Genomic DNA, 19,130 nt, shown 5'->3' on the forward strand with positions numbered 1-19,130 from the left:
CTAAGTAGGAGAAAAAACAGTTTTAATAAAAAAACCCCACTTTTATTAAAAACTGCTTCAGAAAGCAGTAGGGTATAATGTACGAAACTTAATGCAAAATTTCATGGGGAAGATGAAAGATCTGACTGAAGAGTGTGTTTCTTACTTTCCCTTTAGAAAACTGTTACTTTATTTAAAGCCCTCCCTTCGGCTCACAAGGTTTTCAGTTGGACTGTGGCTGCAAACTGTTGTCAGTCTAAATTGCTTCCTCAGAATCGACTCAGTCACCCTCAGGCCATGGACTAGCCTCTCAAACTAAAGTCATAGACAGATTTTTTTCTCAAGGATTTCTAATTAGAGTAAACTGAGCTGCTTTCTGCTTTCTTTAAACACTACTCATGAAACTGGGACCCAGATGTAAGATACTTTCCTTCAGTTAGGTTTCATTCTAGTTCATGATGCTCTCGCACAGAAGTTGTGTTTTACCTCTGCCAAGGGAGTGCAACCAGCATTCTCTCAAGTGGTACACAGCCCTATTTTGCAAAATGCAGCTCTTAATGCTCCTAACGAAGCTGGAGATGAGAGCTGCTACCTTGCAAGGTTGTCATGAGGAAGGACAGCAGTCCCTGGGTCTCAGAGGAAAGGGAGGACCGAGACTGGGGATGGTGTTTCACACAGAGTGGAGCTCAGCTTGTCTCTGTGTGAGGCAGTGTGTTCTACTGCTAGGATGCCAGCTCCTACCAGAGAAGCAGAATATTGCCTACCAAACCACAGCTTTGTGGCAGGCAGTGGCTTGCAGCTCTTGCCAAGTTTTGGTTAAATCTGGGAGCTCATTGAGTGGGAGAGAGAGAGAAAGACTCAGCAAAGACAAGAAACCATTAAGTATACTCCAAATTGCAGCTTTTGAGTTTCCAGAAGGTTTCTCACTTGTAAGACAAATTACAACATACTACCTATTTTATAATAGGTGACAAAAGTCTCTGACAGAAGACATTTTGTCTTGAGCATCTGCTAAGCAAGAAGCTTTCAATTATCAGCAGCAATGGAAAGACGACTAATTTTCATAAACATTTCTGAGAAAAAAAATGCACATTCCATATGACTTACTGAATATGAAATGATAATTTTGAGGAACAGGAACACACACACATGTATTTTTACAGCAGCTGCTATATTTTGAAGGATCTTTGAAATTAATATGTAAGTTAACAGTTTATTTGTAAAGTATTACAACACTCAGCCAGCAGAGATTACATGCAATAACTTTGCAGAGAAAAGACTGCAGAGATTTCATACAAAAACAAGGAAGTTTCAACCTTGATGTAAAAAACCTCTTGGCTTTAACCTTGGAACTGAGACCATGCTGCTGTTTGTTTCTCAGAAGCTTTTGTGGTCATTCTTAGTTGCTTTGTGCTCTTAGCAGGCCAAGTTCCACAAAACTTGTGAAAACAACATAAAATAAGAATGACAAAACTTGGCTTTCTTTTATATCATGACCGTTACAAGAGATGATGTAAAGGAGCTTAAAATGAGTGTATGTATCATAGTTTCTAAGTGCTTTATTCTGACCAAAATGGATTAAAATGGCCATGCCATAAAGGAAAATTAAGTCCCTAAAGGAAACCTTAGGGATTTAAATTTTATATGTGTGTGTATATATACACACATGTAAAATAAATGTATTTTAAACCTTAGTGCTGGCTTTTTCCTGTTCAGTAGCAAAATGAATGCTTAGGAAATACATATTAAGAATATAACTCCGTAGTCTCCAAATGGTAAGGTCCTTGGTAAATACAGATATGAACAAACCAGTATAGTTGTATGACTATTACACTTTATTGGGTAAATGTACATGTTACAAAGTAAGCAAACATTCCTAACACAACACAAGAAATACTTTTTTCAAGATTTTTCCTACTGTGAACATTAGCTCATGATGCCGTATTTCTCAAACAACTTGTGCACTTATTCCAAAAGAATAACATTATCTGATTACCTGGTGGGTGGGTTCTAGTTTGAAGGCATGCCAGAATTTTACTAAAATGCTTATTAAAATACATTAAAAAACCACGGTCTCAGGTGTTGAAAAACTATGTGATACAAACCCAACCCAAGTTCATAAACAATAAAACGCATCAGATGATAGTTCATTAAAGCTAATAATTTCAGTGGTTGATGCATAAAACTAAAAAATCACAAGTCATAATCATCAAGTATCAACATGCATTTTTTTGTTGTAAGACATGGTTTACATACACTAGGAACATGTACAAGGACATACAAATTCATATAGCAGATTTTGATTTGTTTGCTCTATTGTTGTGCTACTGGTATCTGTATCCAGTATAAAAGAATTTCAAATAAATGCTTTCCTAACCCCACCTGCTTGTTATACATTAATGGCAGGTAATGTCTGGTTAAAATGTAATGTCTGTTAAAATGTATTTTGTATTTCATTAGCTTGTGTGTGGAGAGCCAGAATGTGCAGAAGATACATTCAAACTTGAGTATTGTCTTACTATATTTGGTGCTGATTCTGATGAAAAGAAAATAGCAAGACAGGATTTCAGGTACCCAAATTTTGAAAAACTGGTGGCAAATATTAATGCTGAAGAATGGCCCAGTTTACTGTGACCAGGACTTCTGAGCCAGCCAGAAGTTAAATATTGAACTGGGTTAACTGCTGCTTTGCCAGGCCGCAACGTCTTTTCCTGAAATACTGGTTCTTGGAAGGCTGGTAGGAAAACTGTATCAACATCTTGACTGTTAAGTAAATATGCAGTATTAAAAGTTACATCCTCCTGAAAGAGCTTGAAACACCATAGAGCGTGTGTTTCTCTGTTTGTTCTGTTGGCATATCCCCACTTCTCCAGCTATATGCCTCTGCTTTGACACCTTGCATTCAGTTACATCCGATTTTAACAATTTCAAGGCTAGGAAGAAACAATACATTCCCCTGTCTGATCCCCTGTACGCTGCAGGCTAAATTACCTTAGCCTCAAGCTGCTACTAAGAATTACTACCACTCTTTTTTTAAGAGAGAGAGAGCATAAATATGTACTAAAAGTCTATGAAAAATGACACCAGATACATCTTCAGAGGTTTGAGATGAGAATACAATAAACCTGAATCCTTGACATCTTTATTTTCACATTTTTTTCTTCTATTGGTAAAGTTCATTCTAGTCCAGTAAAAACGTCTTCCTTTAAATCTGGTCTCAGCTGAGCTTACTTACAATTCATTCAGGCCTATCTCCATGATGCAAAGTTAGATGAACATGTAATAAGAACTGAATAAAGGAACAGAAAAACATGATTCAATTGTTCAATTCCTGACATATACTTAACTAAAGTATATTTACAGACAAAATTTACTTTATTGCGCAAACTGCTCCAAATTGTTTAAACTCCTTTTCCTTTGTTTTTCAGTGACTTCAGAGAAAAGAGCAATAGCAACATTTAATGATTCACTAGATACAACCCAGATGACAATACATCTTCTGTGAATCTGTAAGTGTGTCAACTACCCAATGTTACTTAGCTCATGTCTGATATACAAATAGAAACTCATTGCATCAAAACAAGCCTTGTTGATCTTTCAATGTTGGTAATGCTATTCCACAGTCCAGAGAAAAATACCAGTTCCAAAACAGAAGTTTCCTCTATTGGGTGGTTTCTTTTTTTACTTGGTTTCAAAAAGAAGAAACCCAGCAAAGGTAGAGAAGCGTTGATGGTCCCCGTGGAGGGCTCCATTTCCCATTCGCAGCCAAACTTCATCTCCCTTGGCAAGTTTTAGCACTGCACTGTTTCCTGAAGTGTCTGCTTTCCCTTTTGATTCATAGCTAAGGATGAATATTTTAACAAGTCAGCTTTTTGTTTCTCAAAAATGATCAAGCAAACAACTTTAAAATAAAAGAATCCAAGAAAGCACATTGTTATCCTGAGCAAAACTTCCTTGAAGAGCTTGCCAACATCTTTTCAGCTTTATGAGGAAATTTGGGCATCTTTCTGCATTTGATCTCCTAGTCAAATTTTGCACCTTACCTAACTGCATAATTTCATTCCTTTCTGAAATTCTGGAAGTTTAACTTACGTATTTTTTTCCAGGGCACAGGAACAAATTTGTTCTTTAAAATAAAACTCTGCTCATTCATCACAACACTCCAGATTTCCTGTGATGTTCTTTTTTCCTTGGGTTCATCCCAGCTAATTTTAAATGCCTCCATGTCAGGAGTCTCATGTGAGCTGTGCCCCAGTGCTCCCCGCACAGGCAGTGGGCAGAGACAGGCGGCTTACTCTATCCTGAGGCCTTTTGTTGGAATGTAGGTGTGTTCGATGTGGGCTAACCTGCTGGCTTTACGTGAGTGTTGGTTCCCTTTCTTCCACCTGTTGCCTTTTCTGACATCAGTGCTTCAGGGGAAAAAAATTCAGAACTTTTTCTTTTGCAGGAAAGACCTGTTGGGAGTGAAGCACCCTTTGGTGGTGCTTCAGGTACTGGCTGTTGAAGAAACCTTGACAACTTAAATGAACCTGCTATCATCTAAGTGCCTAAAAACCAGTGTGATCAATCTAAGCTTTTGTGTCTGTTTATTCAGGCTCAGGAGAGAAGCTTGGTTTTGGCATCAGACCCCGGGTTGGTATTAAAGAAATAATATTTTTTTCCGAACATATTTTTTTCAGCTATCCATCTGCCTACAAGCTTCTTGACCTGGTCCTTATAGAAGTTGGTAAGCTAGAAGTGAGTCCTGTTCTTGATGATCCTTCAGCTAACATAAAGAGTTCAGGAACTTTTTATTCCAAGTGTGCTAATGATAACAAAGCCTGTAAATGGAGGACCTTTGCTTCTTACTTATCCTTACTACTGCAGTTCAAGTGTTCTCCACCTTTAAAGTAAATTTCTCTCCCCTAATCCTTAACAAAACTTTTACTAGTCTGACAGGCAAAATGAGGATGAAGATATGTTTTAGCAGAATGACAGCATGTTACCACTGGACTCCAACCCTGACTTGCCATGTTAATTCCTTTCCCCTGAGCTTGTGATCAAGGCTGAATTTTCGGTCCAGGATCTGTGGCAGGTATGATCCAAATTTGCAAGTTGAGGAGGACAAAATACAATAGTTTTTCTTTGTTGGTTATTTTACCCTACAGAATTCCTTCAAAAAATGAACAATTTCATGTTTCTTGAAATGCGAGCAAGCTATCACATCTGTGCAAACATGTCTTTTGCATTAAAATGTCTTTCACTTACCTATATAAGCTGAAAACTGTATTACCATTATGCATCAGGTACACGTACACTTCCTCCACATCTTCATGTTTCATCATATTGAAGGTGAAGAAATACACCCCTGAAAAGATTACCAAATACAACGTGTTTGCTTCATAGAGGGAGGTAGTCATGCTACAGACTTGTGCTTCTTGCTTAGAAAACATAACAACTGAGGCCAAAATGACCTTCCAGTTGTCAGTGGGTATTTTACTTCTGCTTATAGTGTGCCAAAATCTGATAAATTTTTATTCTGCATATGGCAGGGGGTCAGCCACAGCCTGATCCAGAAAAATGTCTGGTTTTGAACATGGCAGGACCGCTCATCCCTTCCTTCTCACTAAAAGGGGAATTTCCCAGAGGCTGAGTCTAGTGACCCCTCTCTCACCTTTTTTTCCTTACCTTCTTGCTCCTGCCTTCTCCCAAAAAGGCAGCCTCCAGGCCAGCCAGGGCTCAGCCTCAGAGGCTGTCAGACAGACTGCATGTCTCCCAGGTCAGGCAGGGTACGAGTCATTTTAGCAGCACCCACTGCTGCTCACCTGGCCATACCGCATCCTGAACAATGCGGACATAGCCACCACTTTCTCTTCTTGCACAACACACCCTTACCATCACCCTTTTTCTTTTTAGCTCTTTCTCTGTCTGAAAGATGCCAACAGTGTTGTCAGTGCAACCATGTTATGTATCATGAGTTCTGCAAGACTCTCCCAGGTGGGAAGACAAGCTCCTGGTTCCTGAACAGTAAGTCTGTAGCATTGACCCTGCAATGGGAGTTTGGAGTTTGCATCAAAGTCATTAAATCATTGTGGTTCAAAGTTTATTGACATCCACATATACATTAACCTCAAGAGGAAGCAGCTGTGAGGACGCCCCCCCTTAACTGTCAGTAAGATGTGTTACAGCAAGCTTGGATGGCCTGACTTTTATTTAATTTAATATAATCTCCTACAGCAGTGAGTAAATAAATGGCAGGGTGAGAAAGGCCAAGTGAAGGAAGGTGGTGTCAGGTTTTGCTTAGATGTGTTTTTGGTTATGGCCCTGCCTCCTCCATCTCCTATTGTTCTTCCCATGCCACAGCTGCGTATGATGAGGGATTGATGCAGCTGGAAAATAACTCAGGAAAACCTGTAATGCCTCATTTCCAGCCACACATCTGTTGTAGGCCAGCTCACAGCTGAACTGGCATGAGGGAAGATGGGGATGAGGAGAGTGACTGGCGGCAGGAGGAGGCAACTGTGAAGAAGCTGCTGCTGCTGTTGCTGCAACATCAAGGCCATGGTTATCTCATCACAGTGGCTGAAGGGCTAAAGGTCTCAAAGCAGATGGTCCTGCTCCCTCCCCAGCTCTGGCCATTCCTCTTCCTCCTGCCTTTGTGCCAGCAGTAGTCTCACTGGCTGGCAAGCCCTCTCTTGGCTTGCTCAATTTCCAGTTTCTTTTTTTCTGAAAATAGGTAGCAAGAGCTATGCAGAGCAAGTCTCATCAGTGCCTTGTGCAAGGGCAGTTAACCAGTTTCTCATCGTTATTGACTATACTTCTCCCTGTAGCTCCCAGAATTGCATTATTTTGTTTTGCAAACACTCACCATTCACTGGAGCACCAAATCTCCCAGTCATGACATCAAAAAAATTCCCAACGTTGGTTTCAACACTACTGAAGATGATCCCACTGTTCTGGTTGCTGAAATGAGTAGCCATGGAAGCCATGAATGCAACCTGCAAAAATGAAGTTCCTATTCAGGCAGTGGTTCACAAAATGCACATGTGTAGAGGAAACAGCTATGGAATTTTTCCCTGTATTTGTGGTCTGTTTATTTTCCCAACAGAGATGTTCTTCTAGGGCCTGCTCCAAGGCCATTAAACTCCAGAAACAAAACTCCCATTGAATGAAACTAGAAGAGGACTAGGCTTCTTACATACAATTGGACTATTCATGACTGTAAAAGTAAGTGTATGGGCAAGTGTTTGCAGGTCAGGACCTTCGTTTGGGATTTTATTTACTTTTAAGGCTCTCTAGAATGATGCAACAGAAATCTGGTATTGAAATGGATGGTGACAAAAGTGATTTAATTATTTTTTATGTATTCCCCAATGCATTCAGACTGGATATTGCTTTTAACTGAGTGCGTGTAATAAATAATGCTTGGTAATCCATACACATTAGTGTTTCTTGCTAACTACCTTCAGAGATAGATTAAGCATTTTTATTAGAGGTCCTCTAGAAGTGCAGGTGCTGGGACTCAACATCCAGTGCTTTTTCTCTCTTACCAGTTGCCCTGTACCCTCAGTCACAACAACAGAGGGTGGTGGAGACCAGAAGAGGAAAATAATAAAGTGAAAACTGTGCTTCAACTTCATGTTACACTTCTTGCAGTGAGACATCTTGGCTATGGAAAATGTTTCATAGGAAGCAACACAAAACCTCCCACATTGGACAATTCAAATTACCCTTAGCAAGATACCAGGGAACGACCCTGCCAACTTGCATGGGCAGAAAAGTGGGTTATCTCCTCTGTGAGTCTGTGATCCCCCCATCTGACTGTCAGTAAACAGGGTACAGGCAGAATTGCTGCACCTGGATGCTAGAAGGTCACATAGTGACTTGGCATTTTATCTCTATCTCTTAACTACTTAGATGAGAAGTGTTCAATTACAGTTGTTACAGCCCCTCACAAAAATGACATTTTTTGTGAGATTCCGGCTATGCTGGTATCAAAAAAACCCACCCCAAACTTCTTTTGATTTCAGATCCAAATGCGAACAAAACCAGAACAGGCAAAATCAAATGCAAGTCTGGATCCAACAATGGAAATCATTAGCCATCTGCTCAGAAATTTGAGGAGCTCCAGATGTGAGCTGAAAGCTTGGGCTCATTTTCCTTATCCCTGCATGAACGTGTTTTCTATGATGGCAAATTGTTAACTTCTTGCTTCTCAGCCAGGATCACATCAAAGTTCATCATGTGTTAAAGGAAAGCAGCTGCAATGGCAGCTTGATGGAATTTATTGCTTTTTGTCTAGATTCCATTTCACATTCCCTTTGACGCCAAGCTACTTTTCTTGGGCTGATCAGAAGAGTTAAAAAAGATGTCCTTTCTCCCCAGGTATCATTTCGAAGTAGCAGATCAACATGGACACGCCAAGTCTTTCAAAATAATCCTGTACTTAAAACAGTATTGCATTCAAAAGTTTTTTCTCTTCTACCTACCCCCACTCTAAAATTCTTAAGCATGATGTTAACAAGAAATGGTATGCTATACTGTGTAAGGAATTTTTAAACACATCTGTTAAAAATAGTGATGGAATTTTACTTGGAAATAGGTACTGCAATATGAGCTTTTGTTATTAATCTTCTTTCATTATTCAGTTTTTAATTAAATTACTACCACTACCTTTATGTAAGAAAAAAAATGCTGAAAGCTCATTTTAAAATTGCAAAAGGGTTTATGTTGAAGTTAATTACAACAAATATAGTTTTAAGATATTCAGCTATAATGTTAATTCCAGTTAATTCTTTAAAAATACTAAAATAATTCTGCTTTATTACAAAATTCCAGTAATTTTGGAAGATATTTTCATTGTGAATGTTATTCTGTGCAGTTATCCCGTCTTCATGGTGGAGAATTCAAATATACACAATGCCAAGAAATCCAAACCCATTTTCGCACACTGCACACATTGGTTGTATGGTTGATTTTGCTGTTAATTTGCATGCCTATTATGACATATATATATAAAACATATATGAATGACTGTTATTGGGAAATAGTATCCTTCAGTTAAAAGGTATAGATCTGTAAATAGACCAGAACTTCAGTTTCAACGTAGTCAGAGTGTTTGGAAGTGGGATTTCTTTTTGTGTGTGTTTGCTATATCCTATTTCGTCCCTTCTGTGGTGAACTTGGTGTGAGGGGTACGAATCAGATCAAGACTAAGACACTTCCATTAAAGTGTGTACGTGTGAGTGAGGATGTAAACTCCCTTACAGTTTCTGGAGATCTATATACTCTGTGCTGTCTGCAGTCCCATTTCCCCAAAAGCAGCCGCGATTGTCAGACTAAGCTGAGTTGCTCTTCTAGATCCTCAGTAATTGTAATGGGAGCTTAGATGCTTCCCTCACCTGTAGTCTCTCTGGAGCTGAATCTGACCTCAATCACTTGCCCACGCAAACACACCTAGTGCTATCTGAAGTGCTCTAGGATTCCCCTGCACGGGGCTGGCTGATCTGACCTACAGAAACCCCTTCCACAGTGGCAGCTGGAGACTAGGAGGGATACATCTCAAAGGCTTGTCATGCATCTAAGTCTTGCCTTTAGCACCCTAGCTGCGCTACATCATAGAGATAGTCAAGTCTTCCTGCTATTGCAGATGAACTGGTTGTATATTGCTACACTGCAGTGTACAGTGTGGACAACTCTTTTAAATCCCCTTTGCAACAGCAATCAAGGGTCTTAGTTATCCAAGTCCCTTACTTTCGGTAGTCTTAAGAACAGGACTATACCATGTCTCTGCTGTACTGCAGGTATATATGTGTATACAGATATATACATATATATCTTTTATATATATATATATATATATATATATATAAGCTCTCTGCCATCTGCCAGATTCCTGGGACATGAAGAAGCTCTGATGCAAAAGCTATGGGACTACACCAACACAGTGTTGAGCCCAAACAAATATATCCCATCCCTCAGCAGAGCTTACCAGCTCAGGCTTGAACCCGTGTTTTAATGCTCATCTGGCTTTTGGGTAGTTCATTCATAGGCAGAACCTACATGCTTCTCAACTTACTTAAGGTATCTAGACATATAAAACCACAGATAGCTACTGAGGGGGATTTTTCAAAACCAGAGGACTTGTGTCTGCACTCAGAGGTTTTGACCCCATACTTTGAGGTGCTGGCTACATATGTGTCTGAGAATCTCACAAAGCCTGACTAACCTGAGAAGCATGGGCCTGAGTCGCTCCTTTACTCATTTCATATGCCATAGGAAGCACAGTTATATATGTGATACAGCTTGATAGAAAAATGATAGTCTCCCTCCTATTCTCCTTTAATGACCCATATACTGGCTTTCTGCCCTGAAAGGGAACCATATATGTTTCTTCCTGCTCATTTCTTAGCTGGATTCTTACTCTAAAGAAAGACTAAGCCATGATGTCTTTCTTTTCCAGGAAAAGATGTCAGAGCACATTTGTCAGTCATGACAAGGGGTATATACATGTCTTACTGTATTAATTTACAGAGGGATTTGCTTCTTAAGTATCTTACAGTAGGTAGGTTCTGTTTTTCAGAGAAGAAAACCATAACCTGAGAACTGCTGCAGCCAACACAAGCCAGAGATTTTGTACCTGCAGCTCTGGGGGAATCCCAGGGTAACCCTTCTCTCCTTTGGGTCCATGATGGCCACGCTCTCCCCTCGGTCCCATATCTCCTTTGTCTCCTTTCTCGCCTTTGGCTCCTTCCTGGCCAGTTGCTCCATTATTTCCATTGTTTCCATGATTTCCTTAAAGGAAACAGAGCTTTCTGTTTATTTTAAATAATTTCATATAATATATTTTAACAGATAACTGTGACAGGGTCCTTTTCCACGAGTTTGCAACACATGGACTTTTCACTACCATAAAAACCAGATTGAACGTGATGGATCAGAAACAGCTGTGTGGTTATGCTGAAGGTGAAGGTTTTGATGAGCAAGTTTCCAGAAGGATGTAGATTGATGTTTAAGAGTTAACTCTCATGCTTTCTTGGTGTTGCTGTATAAACTGCCAATGTCTCAAGTTACTGCATTGTTGGGGAGATGTGCAAGCACAAGACCTCAGCAGACGTGAGGCTCAAGGAAAGCGAAAGCTACGGCCTATTGACACATACCAGCTAGCCTGCATAAGCACTTTTGCTTTTCATTTTGTGTAAAAACTTATTTCCTGATAATTTAAGTTTATTACGATAGGATAAGATAATTCTGAATAACATTTTGCTATCTTTGAAACATGTCTATGCAAATGAAGAACGGCTGTAGCCTTAAACAAACTAAATGACCCATCTCTGCCAAAAACAGGAGAGTGTACATTCTCGGGGTGCTGGTTAGCTTGAAGGGCTTGATTGGTTGAATGTTCCTAGATTTAAAGAAAGACAAAATTTTTACAATGAAGCTTTTCTGAGGTGGCTTCTTGTAAAAGGGGTCATTATAAAAACATATTCCTGCACCTGCAGTATTACTTACTTCCTGATGTTTACTGAGGAAATTACTGAGCAAACATCTATGAGACTGACAAAATTTTACAGTTGGGTAGAATCACTGAGCAATTATTATGCCTACCTGAAGCAAAAGCCTGACCTTTCAGTTAATTACTCAGGGGATTAATTAGTGTCATCATTGTTCTAATTCTACCTGACTTGAAATTAGATTCTTTGCCACTCTGCTTGTTCTCTGATTAGTCACTCTGTTACAAATTTACAAGAACAACAGTGTTGTTTGAGATCAAATCTAATGATTAAGTGATTCTTCAGAGTTTTATATTGAGAAAAAAATTTACTTCAAACAAGGAAGCTAATGGTGGAAGAAATTAAGCAAATTTTTGTTTGGATAGAGAAATCAATAGCTCTTAAAAATAACAAGAATAATCCTTCATGTAAAGCCAGAACTACTTCTCTACCAGTTCAGAACAGAAGTCTGCAAGCAACATTTAATTCAATCAAGGGAAAAGTAGCTGTTGTCGTTCCCCTTACAGGCACAATGATATGAAATACAGCAGATGAAGGAGACAGAGAAATTCCAGGGTGCAGAAGGCTGCTGTCAGCCATACATTTGTGGCATCCTGTGGTGACAAGCAAGTGTGACTGAGATACATCCTCGCATGAGGAAAGGGCAAAGCTGGGACTGGGCTGTGTCCCAGTATGTCCACTGCATCCTTCAAAGTGTGGGTCTAACACAAAATTGTGTACCACTTCTAAGAAACCAACAATTTGTTAATATGTAATGCAATATTTCTGCACAAGAGGCCTCACCATTAGATTTCTCTTACTGCTGTAATGGTCAATAGTATTTTTATAAAAGGTTGATGCATGAACAGCTTACAGCAGGCCAATACCAAATATGCCTATGACCTAATTTTGCCTAATACCCAAAGTATGTCCAAGTAACAATTTATTTCAGTATTTTGCCCACTGAAGCTAGTTCTTGAAACAACTCATTCACTCAGATTTAACTTCATAACAGTCAGATTTAACTGTTACTGTAAACTGCTTGTACCAAATATCATTACATTATTTTTTTTGTGTATGGTTATCTGTCATGTCTATTACTGTCAGTACTTTTGTGAGACAGAAGAATTATGAAATTATATGTTTATTGTGATAACAGAAGTTCTAAGCTTTTGAAGATGAGACAAATCTGTCAGTCAGTGACATATTAATTTACATTATACATCTGCTTTAGGAATGGCAATTTTCAAATCCCTGAAGGTAGCTGCTGTAACAAACTTACACCAACACGCAACTAACTGCCTTTTTCCCTTCTCTGGGCTCTACTTTTTCCATACCAATTATCAGATCAAAGTATACCCTTGTCTTGTGTATCCTGGTTTTCTGTGTGCATTTTTAATGGAAAAATAAGGTACTTTTTGTTATAGAAGACAAGAAGGAAGAAGGAAAAGAAGAAATTTCTATGAGAGAACAGAAGCCTGTGTGTCTCTGGAAAATATTGGCTGGCAGTATGCTAGGTAAAAAAACCTCCTGAATACAGTACACAATAGCATAGCTGGATATTCAAAGGTGATGGCAAGAATCAACTGCAGGGAACAAGTTCTTCCAACTTTAATGGAAGCTTCATGCTACTTTAAGAAGAGAGACCAATTTGCCCTAGAAATGTAATGAGATTACTTTCAGTATGAATTTGTGAAAGCTGAATTTTAATAACAAATGGATTTTCACTGGAGAAGACTTTAGAGTCTAACTGAAAATCTCTGTTTCCCCAGAAATTACAGAAAAACTTGTTTCTGAATCTGTCCCCAAATACTGATGTTTGGACCATTCTCTGATATTTCATAGAATAGCCTGTAATTTATAGCCTGTAATTAGACTGATCAAAAAATCAATTAAACTTCATCTTTACCTGGCATCCCAGGGGGCCCGGGAGGTCCTGGGGGCCCTTGGTAGAGTCGAACTCCAAAGTCACCACGGCAGCAGGAACTACAGTCTGGATTTTGCGGTCCAGTTTGTGGGGGCTATGTGCACAAAAATAAGCTTTAAATAGCTCATTCATGGAGAGCATCAATCATATGCATGTCAGTTACAGGGTCTTCATTATATATTCTCTGCTTATATATTTGCTAAGTTTTCAAAACACTTCTTATCTGGGCTGAATTCTCCCATACTTGGGTTGTCCCTGAAGATGTTATTTTTGGAAGATTTAAGGGAATAGCTCTTCAAGTGTTCTAAGAACTATATGAATATTAAAAAAACCCAACTTGTCCTGTCAAATAGTGAAGGTTTTGAAAATAAAATAATACCAAGTAATGAAAGTTAGATGAATATTTCAGTCAGGTTCCTATCCTGCTTTTCACTGATCCCACATTTCAGCTGACCTTTCTTGACAAACAAGCCTATGTACAACAAGAGGTAGGACACAAGGGACTTCATTTGACCTTCAGCAATGAACTATCCTCCATTAAACATAAAGAAAACTGTGCTGGACCACCTGAAGGAGATGTTCAGAAACATCTGTGCAGCATATTCCTGTTCATGGCCTCAGACTTATATATTCACAGGCTACTAAAGTTGGGAGAACCTAAAAAAGTGCCAAGATACATGACAAAAATTTGAACTGATCACAACACCTGGTGTTATGGACATTTGATTATTTATAGTTGTGGGTGTGTAACTGTGAAAACCTGTTTATATACTGAAACTAATACAGCAGCATAAATAAACTAATGAGTTTATTATACACAGCTCCGCTCCTGTAATAATAGTTTGATAATAGTTTTGTTTCAGTGCTTTTCTTTCCCAAATTATTGTGTTTATACTAATGGAGTCTCATTCAAACCTGGCTGATTTTCTAACTAGGCTCTTGCTATTATTTAGCAGTTGCAAATCTTCCGATGGGTCAGCTGAGGTAGAGGTCCAGGGTTTGATTTTATTTCTCTACCTCCCTCTCATTTGTCTGTCTTTGTTTCTTTTTCCCTACAATTCTTTGCTATTATCCTGAGGTGCAAATCTGCAGTTCTCAAATTCTGGAGGGCAGTAGTTACACCAGTCCAACTGCTACTTTTCTCTACTCTTTCTACTGTTTGTCTTCCTTCCCTTTCTTTCCACTTCTCTTTATCATCCTCAAATTACTTGCCTAATGCAGATCTGTTGGTTTAACAGCAGAAAATTAGCTTCTGGTGGGATGGGAGCTGCCAAATAAACATACAAATGTGCTGTGTTCCTGCCCTTAAGGTCATCAGCTGGCTTGATCTTAAACACTAAAGCTTTCTGCCTGTGTTTTGAACAATACCAACTACACCCCCCGAATTCACTAATTTCAAGAGCCTTGGGAGTTTATGTTTATGGATACAGAAAACACCTTTCATGCCACCAAAATACTGCAACTCCTCAATGGGACAGGCGCATGCCCTCTCCAACTGGAATCGCCAACAGTGGAGCTACCATGGGAATGAAGGCTTACCTGACAGCTCAACAAATATGCTTCATATTCAAAGAGTTATGGAAATGTTAAGACTTGCCAATGGGCAGAAGAGCTTCATATTTATGGGGTTTTGGTCAATACTATGCTTTTTACCTTAGTTCTGGATAAGGTCTATATTTTATGAGAAAAATGAGTTTTGCCTGTTGGCCTGTCTGTTCCTGGAGAGCCTGTTTTTATGTTTCTTGCTGTTTTGTCTATCCCAGTTGTTATGAAGAACATAACTGACAATCACCAGATACACTATTTAAAGCTTTCCTAATATGAGAGAAGAAGTAGCCCTGCTTTCATGCTCATTTTCAGTCCTTGAAGGAGAGCCAAGTACAAGAGGACTGGAATTGCACAAGTATTTTGCATCACCTGAAATGCTAATATTGAGTGTTGCACGGAGATTAAAATCTCCAGCTCTTTTTTGATAGTGCTTCATATTTGTGTTAAATGAGAGGGCAAACTATAAGAGCAAATAAGTCATATCAGCCTAGAAATATCCAAAGACTTAGAACTGTGGATTATAGGAAAGGGGAGGCATGAATCCAACAAACTGGACTGCATGTGAATCTCTCTCTGTGCCAGTAAGATTTGGTCTTTTACCCAATGCACTGAAATCCTGAATGACATTATTAGCTAACCAGCTATGTTATCATAAAATAGATACTAGTGCTAGTCATAACCAAACTCTATGTGGCATTTCCCTCTCAAAAAGCTCAGCAGGTTATTATGTATGAAATGAGGCAAGTCCTGCCAGCCTGGCTGTATGAAAACTGTTCCACTGACTTCAAAATAACTACTTATGCAAGTCATAAAGTACTATTGACTTATTATCTTTACTGATCCTTTGACTACAAGGAAAAAAATGTTCACAGTCAGCTGCCAAGAACAATGAATATTCAGGCTACTCTTTTAATCTCTAAAAACAGAGAAATTAATGAAAAGTACATTTAAAGGAAAAACCTGTTCCTGAAGTAAAATTACACTCAAATGGGGCAAAGAGATTAATTACAACCTACTTGCCAAAGATGTCCTACACCGCCATTTGCACATAAATTTTATAGCACAATGAATTTTTGGCATTGCTCTCAGAGCATGAATATGATTTAGGAGCTTGTGAAATGCATCTGCCACATTGATGTCCTAATACAGATAGAAAACTGGAAATATTTCTGAGGTTATTTGCTGAATTTCCTGTGATTTAGTATGTAGGAGACAGTTCTATGCAGCTGATGGTCTATAGAATTCCATTAACTTAAAGCTGCAAAATTATAATTGGAGACCCAGCCCTTTTTCAATTCCTTATTAATTTTATGGTTTTCTGACATATTGTCTAAGACAGTGCAGAAGACAACTAATGTACACCCACCATTCTTGGCTCCTATTCTGAATGCAAAATAGCATGTCTCTGTGGGCACTAAGGCCCTCCATGCCCGTTCTCTAGCAAAGAATTAAACAAATGAAAATTGCCAAAATTCAGGGTAAAACACCAGTAGGTTTAGGGGTACAAAGAGCAACCTGAAAAGGAAGAATGTGTCTGGCATGGCTCTCCCCAGTCACCAAGATCTCCTGCGTTTGAGAAATGCACATTTTATTTTATTTTATTTAAGTTACCAACAGCATGGAAACTGGCCTTGTACCCAGTACAGCCAATGCTATTGTCTTTATTCCACAACAGGGAGTGGGACCATTAAAACACTTTAGCAAGAGGATGAAATTCTCAAGCCAGAGCTAAGATAACCAAGAAAGTAGGGACTTAGGGATGAAACAGCTTTCAGATGGCTCAAGGGGAATAGAGAGTTTTGACATTAATTAAAACATGTCCATGCCACCTTTGTTCCTCCTCTGCCTGGAGTCTAGAGATGGAAAATACCTATTGCGTCAGCCACTCTGTGATGGATTATCCCTGTCATGCATCTGCTAGTGCTCCATTTCATTTCAGTAAGCCAAAAATTGCATCATTTCCCCAGCAGAGATTGCTTCTTAGAGAGGGTCTGGCAGGTAAATGACTGCCATCAGCTGTACTCAGACTTGCTGGGCTCAGTTTTAATGTCACAGCCTCTTCCCCCAGCAGGCAACTCCAAACATATTGCATTAATCTCTCTGATGAGAGACACATGCACCCCAAACACAGTGACACTTTCTATGAGGGAGAGTTTGACCCCTAAAAAAGTTGTAATTTTGTATTAAAACCTGCATTACCTGAAATTGATATTGAGTTAAAGGCAAATCTTCTTTAAGTACCAATAATACATGGGCTGTAGTATGCAGCTGCACAATTCTCTCTGCAGTAAAGAGGTATGCACACACTAGCTGGCTCATTGGACTATATACCTGATGGTTTACGCTGTTCATGTACTGCAAGTGCAATTTAACATACCTACAATTAAGTATCTATTTTGCCGAGTGCACTGGAGGAACATATAACTCCTGCCCAAGAAATATGAAATGCAAAGCACTATGAAATTTAAATACAGGGAATATAGTGGTGTATTAAACCTACTCCCATACTTGGATGTGTTTCTGTTCTTCAAGCCTAGGACAGGATTAAAATCAAATCTCTCTGCTTATCATGAAGTAGGTTATTATTCAACACTTGTCTGTATGTCCATGATTTTTGGAATTCAGAATATCATAGTTTGATTGAAAGAGTTTTAAAAAACAATTGATAACAGATGAACTATACAGGACTGAAACATTTATATCAGCAATAGGAACAAAACAGTCATGTTCTTATTGTTTCTTAAAAAAATCAACAAAAACTTCATTTGAGTAGAATTTTGTTTTGCCTAGTGCTAGAAAAAGCTTCATCTTCTGCCCTTCAGATTTTTCCTTTTAAATTTGGACTGCAATATTTTATGTATAATCCCATTATGCCATTTTCCCTTTGCTGTGAACTAATGACTATAATATCTAAAATACCATGTAAAAGGCATAAAAAGATTCCCAGTTTAAAATGCATATACTACAGATGATTTAGAGTTTCATTCCGAGTTTTTTTCCTCTGAAACTGTCAAGTTGATATATATTATTAAATCTACTCATTGCATTAATACCTGTTTTTTTCAAGCTATTCCCTAGAATATGATTTTTGAACACTCAGAATTTCATTATGCTTGTCTCAAGCTCAAAAGAATATACTTTATATACATAATTTTCAAGTAAAGTTATTCTCTTTATAATCATAATTGGGTTATAATTGAATCTTTCCAAATACCTCTATAAATTCTGTAATTTTCCTTCACACCCAAATGAGTTAACAGAATCTACAACTTTCATACATAAAATAAGTAATACCTTGAAATAATTAAGAGACTGTATATCAGAATATATGATTGCACAGGATCAGAGTTTCAGCAAAATAAAGGGCTGCTGTCTATGTTGAAACCAATGTCCCCAACCACTGCTGGTTCTACTAGCTCATTAGAAGATCCTATAAAGCAACGAGCAGGATACAGACCAATACACAGTTTTAATAAAAATAATTTCATAAATATATGTCTAATAATCTTAGCAAAAAAAATAAAAAGATCTCATTAGCTTTAAAGATATCTTAGGAAGATTAATTCAGAGTACCTGGACTCTATCTGAGGTAGTCAGTTCTACATCATCTACCTCTGGTCTCAGGACTTTTTGGTCTGTAGAAGTGCTATTATCAACAGTCCACTCTATAAGTTGACTCCGCTGTTTCAATATTTCCCTGCTTCTGGAACCTTTATGGCCAGTCTGGTGGTGACTTTGCAATACTTTGGCCACTGGTTTATAAGATCTTCTGCTCACCTCCATGTATTCATCTTGACACAGGCAAAATGGAAGAAAAAATAAAGCCAGTAGATGCCAATTGATGAAATCCTTCTCTGCCATGTTATTCAAAATAATTTTTCAGGAGTCCAGCAAATGCCTTGCAGGAGGAGAACCTCTTTGCTGCACCAGGAGTTATGTGGTCCTTTCAGCTTTTCCACTAGTGAGCCTGGCACTGAGACTAGTACCAGGTTTTATACGGTTGTGTGCAATAAATAAAACTGAAAATGCCAAAGTGACAGGATCCTTCATCCAAAATCAGTCATGCTCCTTTAAACAAACCAGGCATTATTCACCACTTCACCACCACAAGGAAAATTGATTTGTATGCTGGAAATGACCACAGCATTTAACGGACTCCCACGGTTCCTATTTGAGGGTATTAAAAAATGTATCACCTTTTCTTT

General features: G+C 38.6%; 1 protein-coding gene across 1 annotated transcript; it reads right to left on the bottom strand.

The window, feature by feature from the left end:
* Nucleotides 1-3,660: 3,660 nt before the first annotated feature.
* C1QTNF3 (C1q and TNF related 3) lies at nucleotides 3,661-18,786 on the bottom strand. The gene is made up of 6 exons (XM_075727044.1): nucleotides 18,499-18,786; nucleotides 13,360-13,471; nucleotides 10,598-10,752; nucleotides 6,827-6,956; nucleotides 5,227-5,326; nucleotides 3,661-3,820 (listed from the first exon to the last, which is right to left on the bottom strand). Exons 1-6 carry the CDS (start codon nucleotides 18,784-18,786, stop codon nucleotides 3,661-3,663), a joined length of 945 nt encoding a protein of 314 aa, XP_075583159.1.
* Nucleotides 18,787-19,130: the final 344 nt, after the last annotated feature.

The sequence above is a fragment of the Pelecanus crispus genome, chromosome Z (assembly GCF_030463565.1).
Source record: "Pelecanus crispus isolate bPelCri1 chromosome Z, bPelCri1.pri, whole genome shotgun sequence".
Lineage (NCBI taxonomy): Eukaryota > Metazoa > Chordata > Aves > Pelecaniformes > Pelecanidae > Pelecanus > Pelecanus crispus.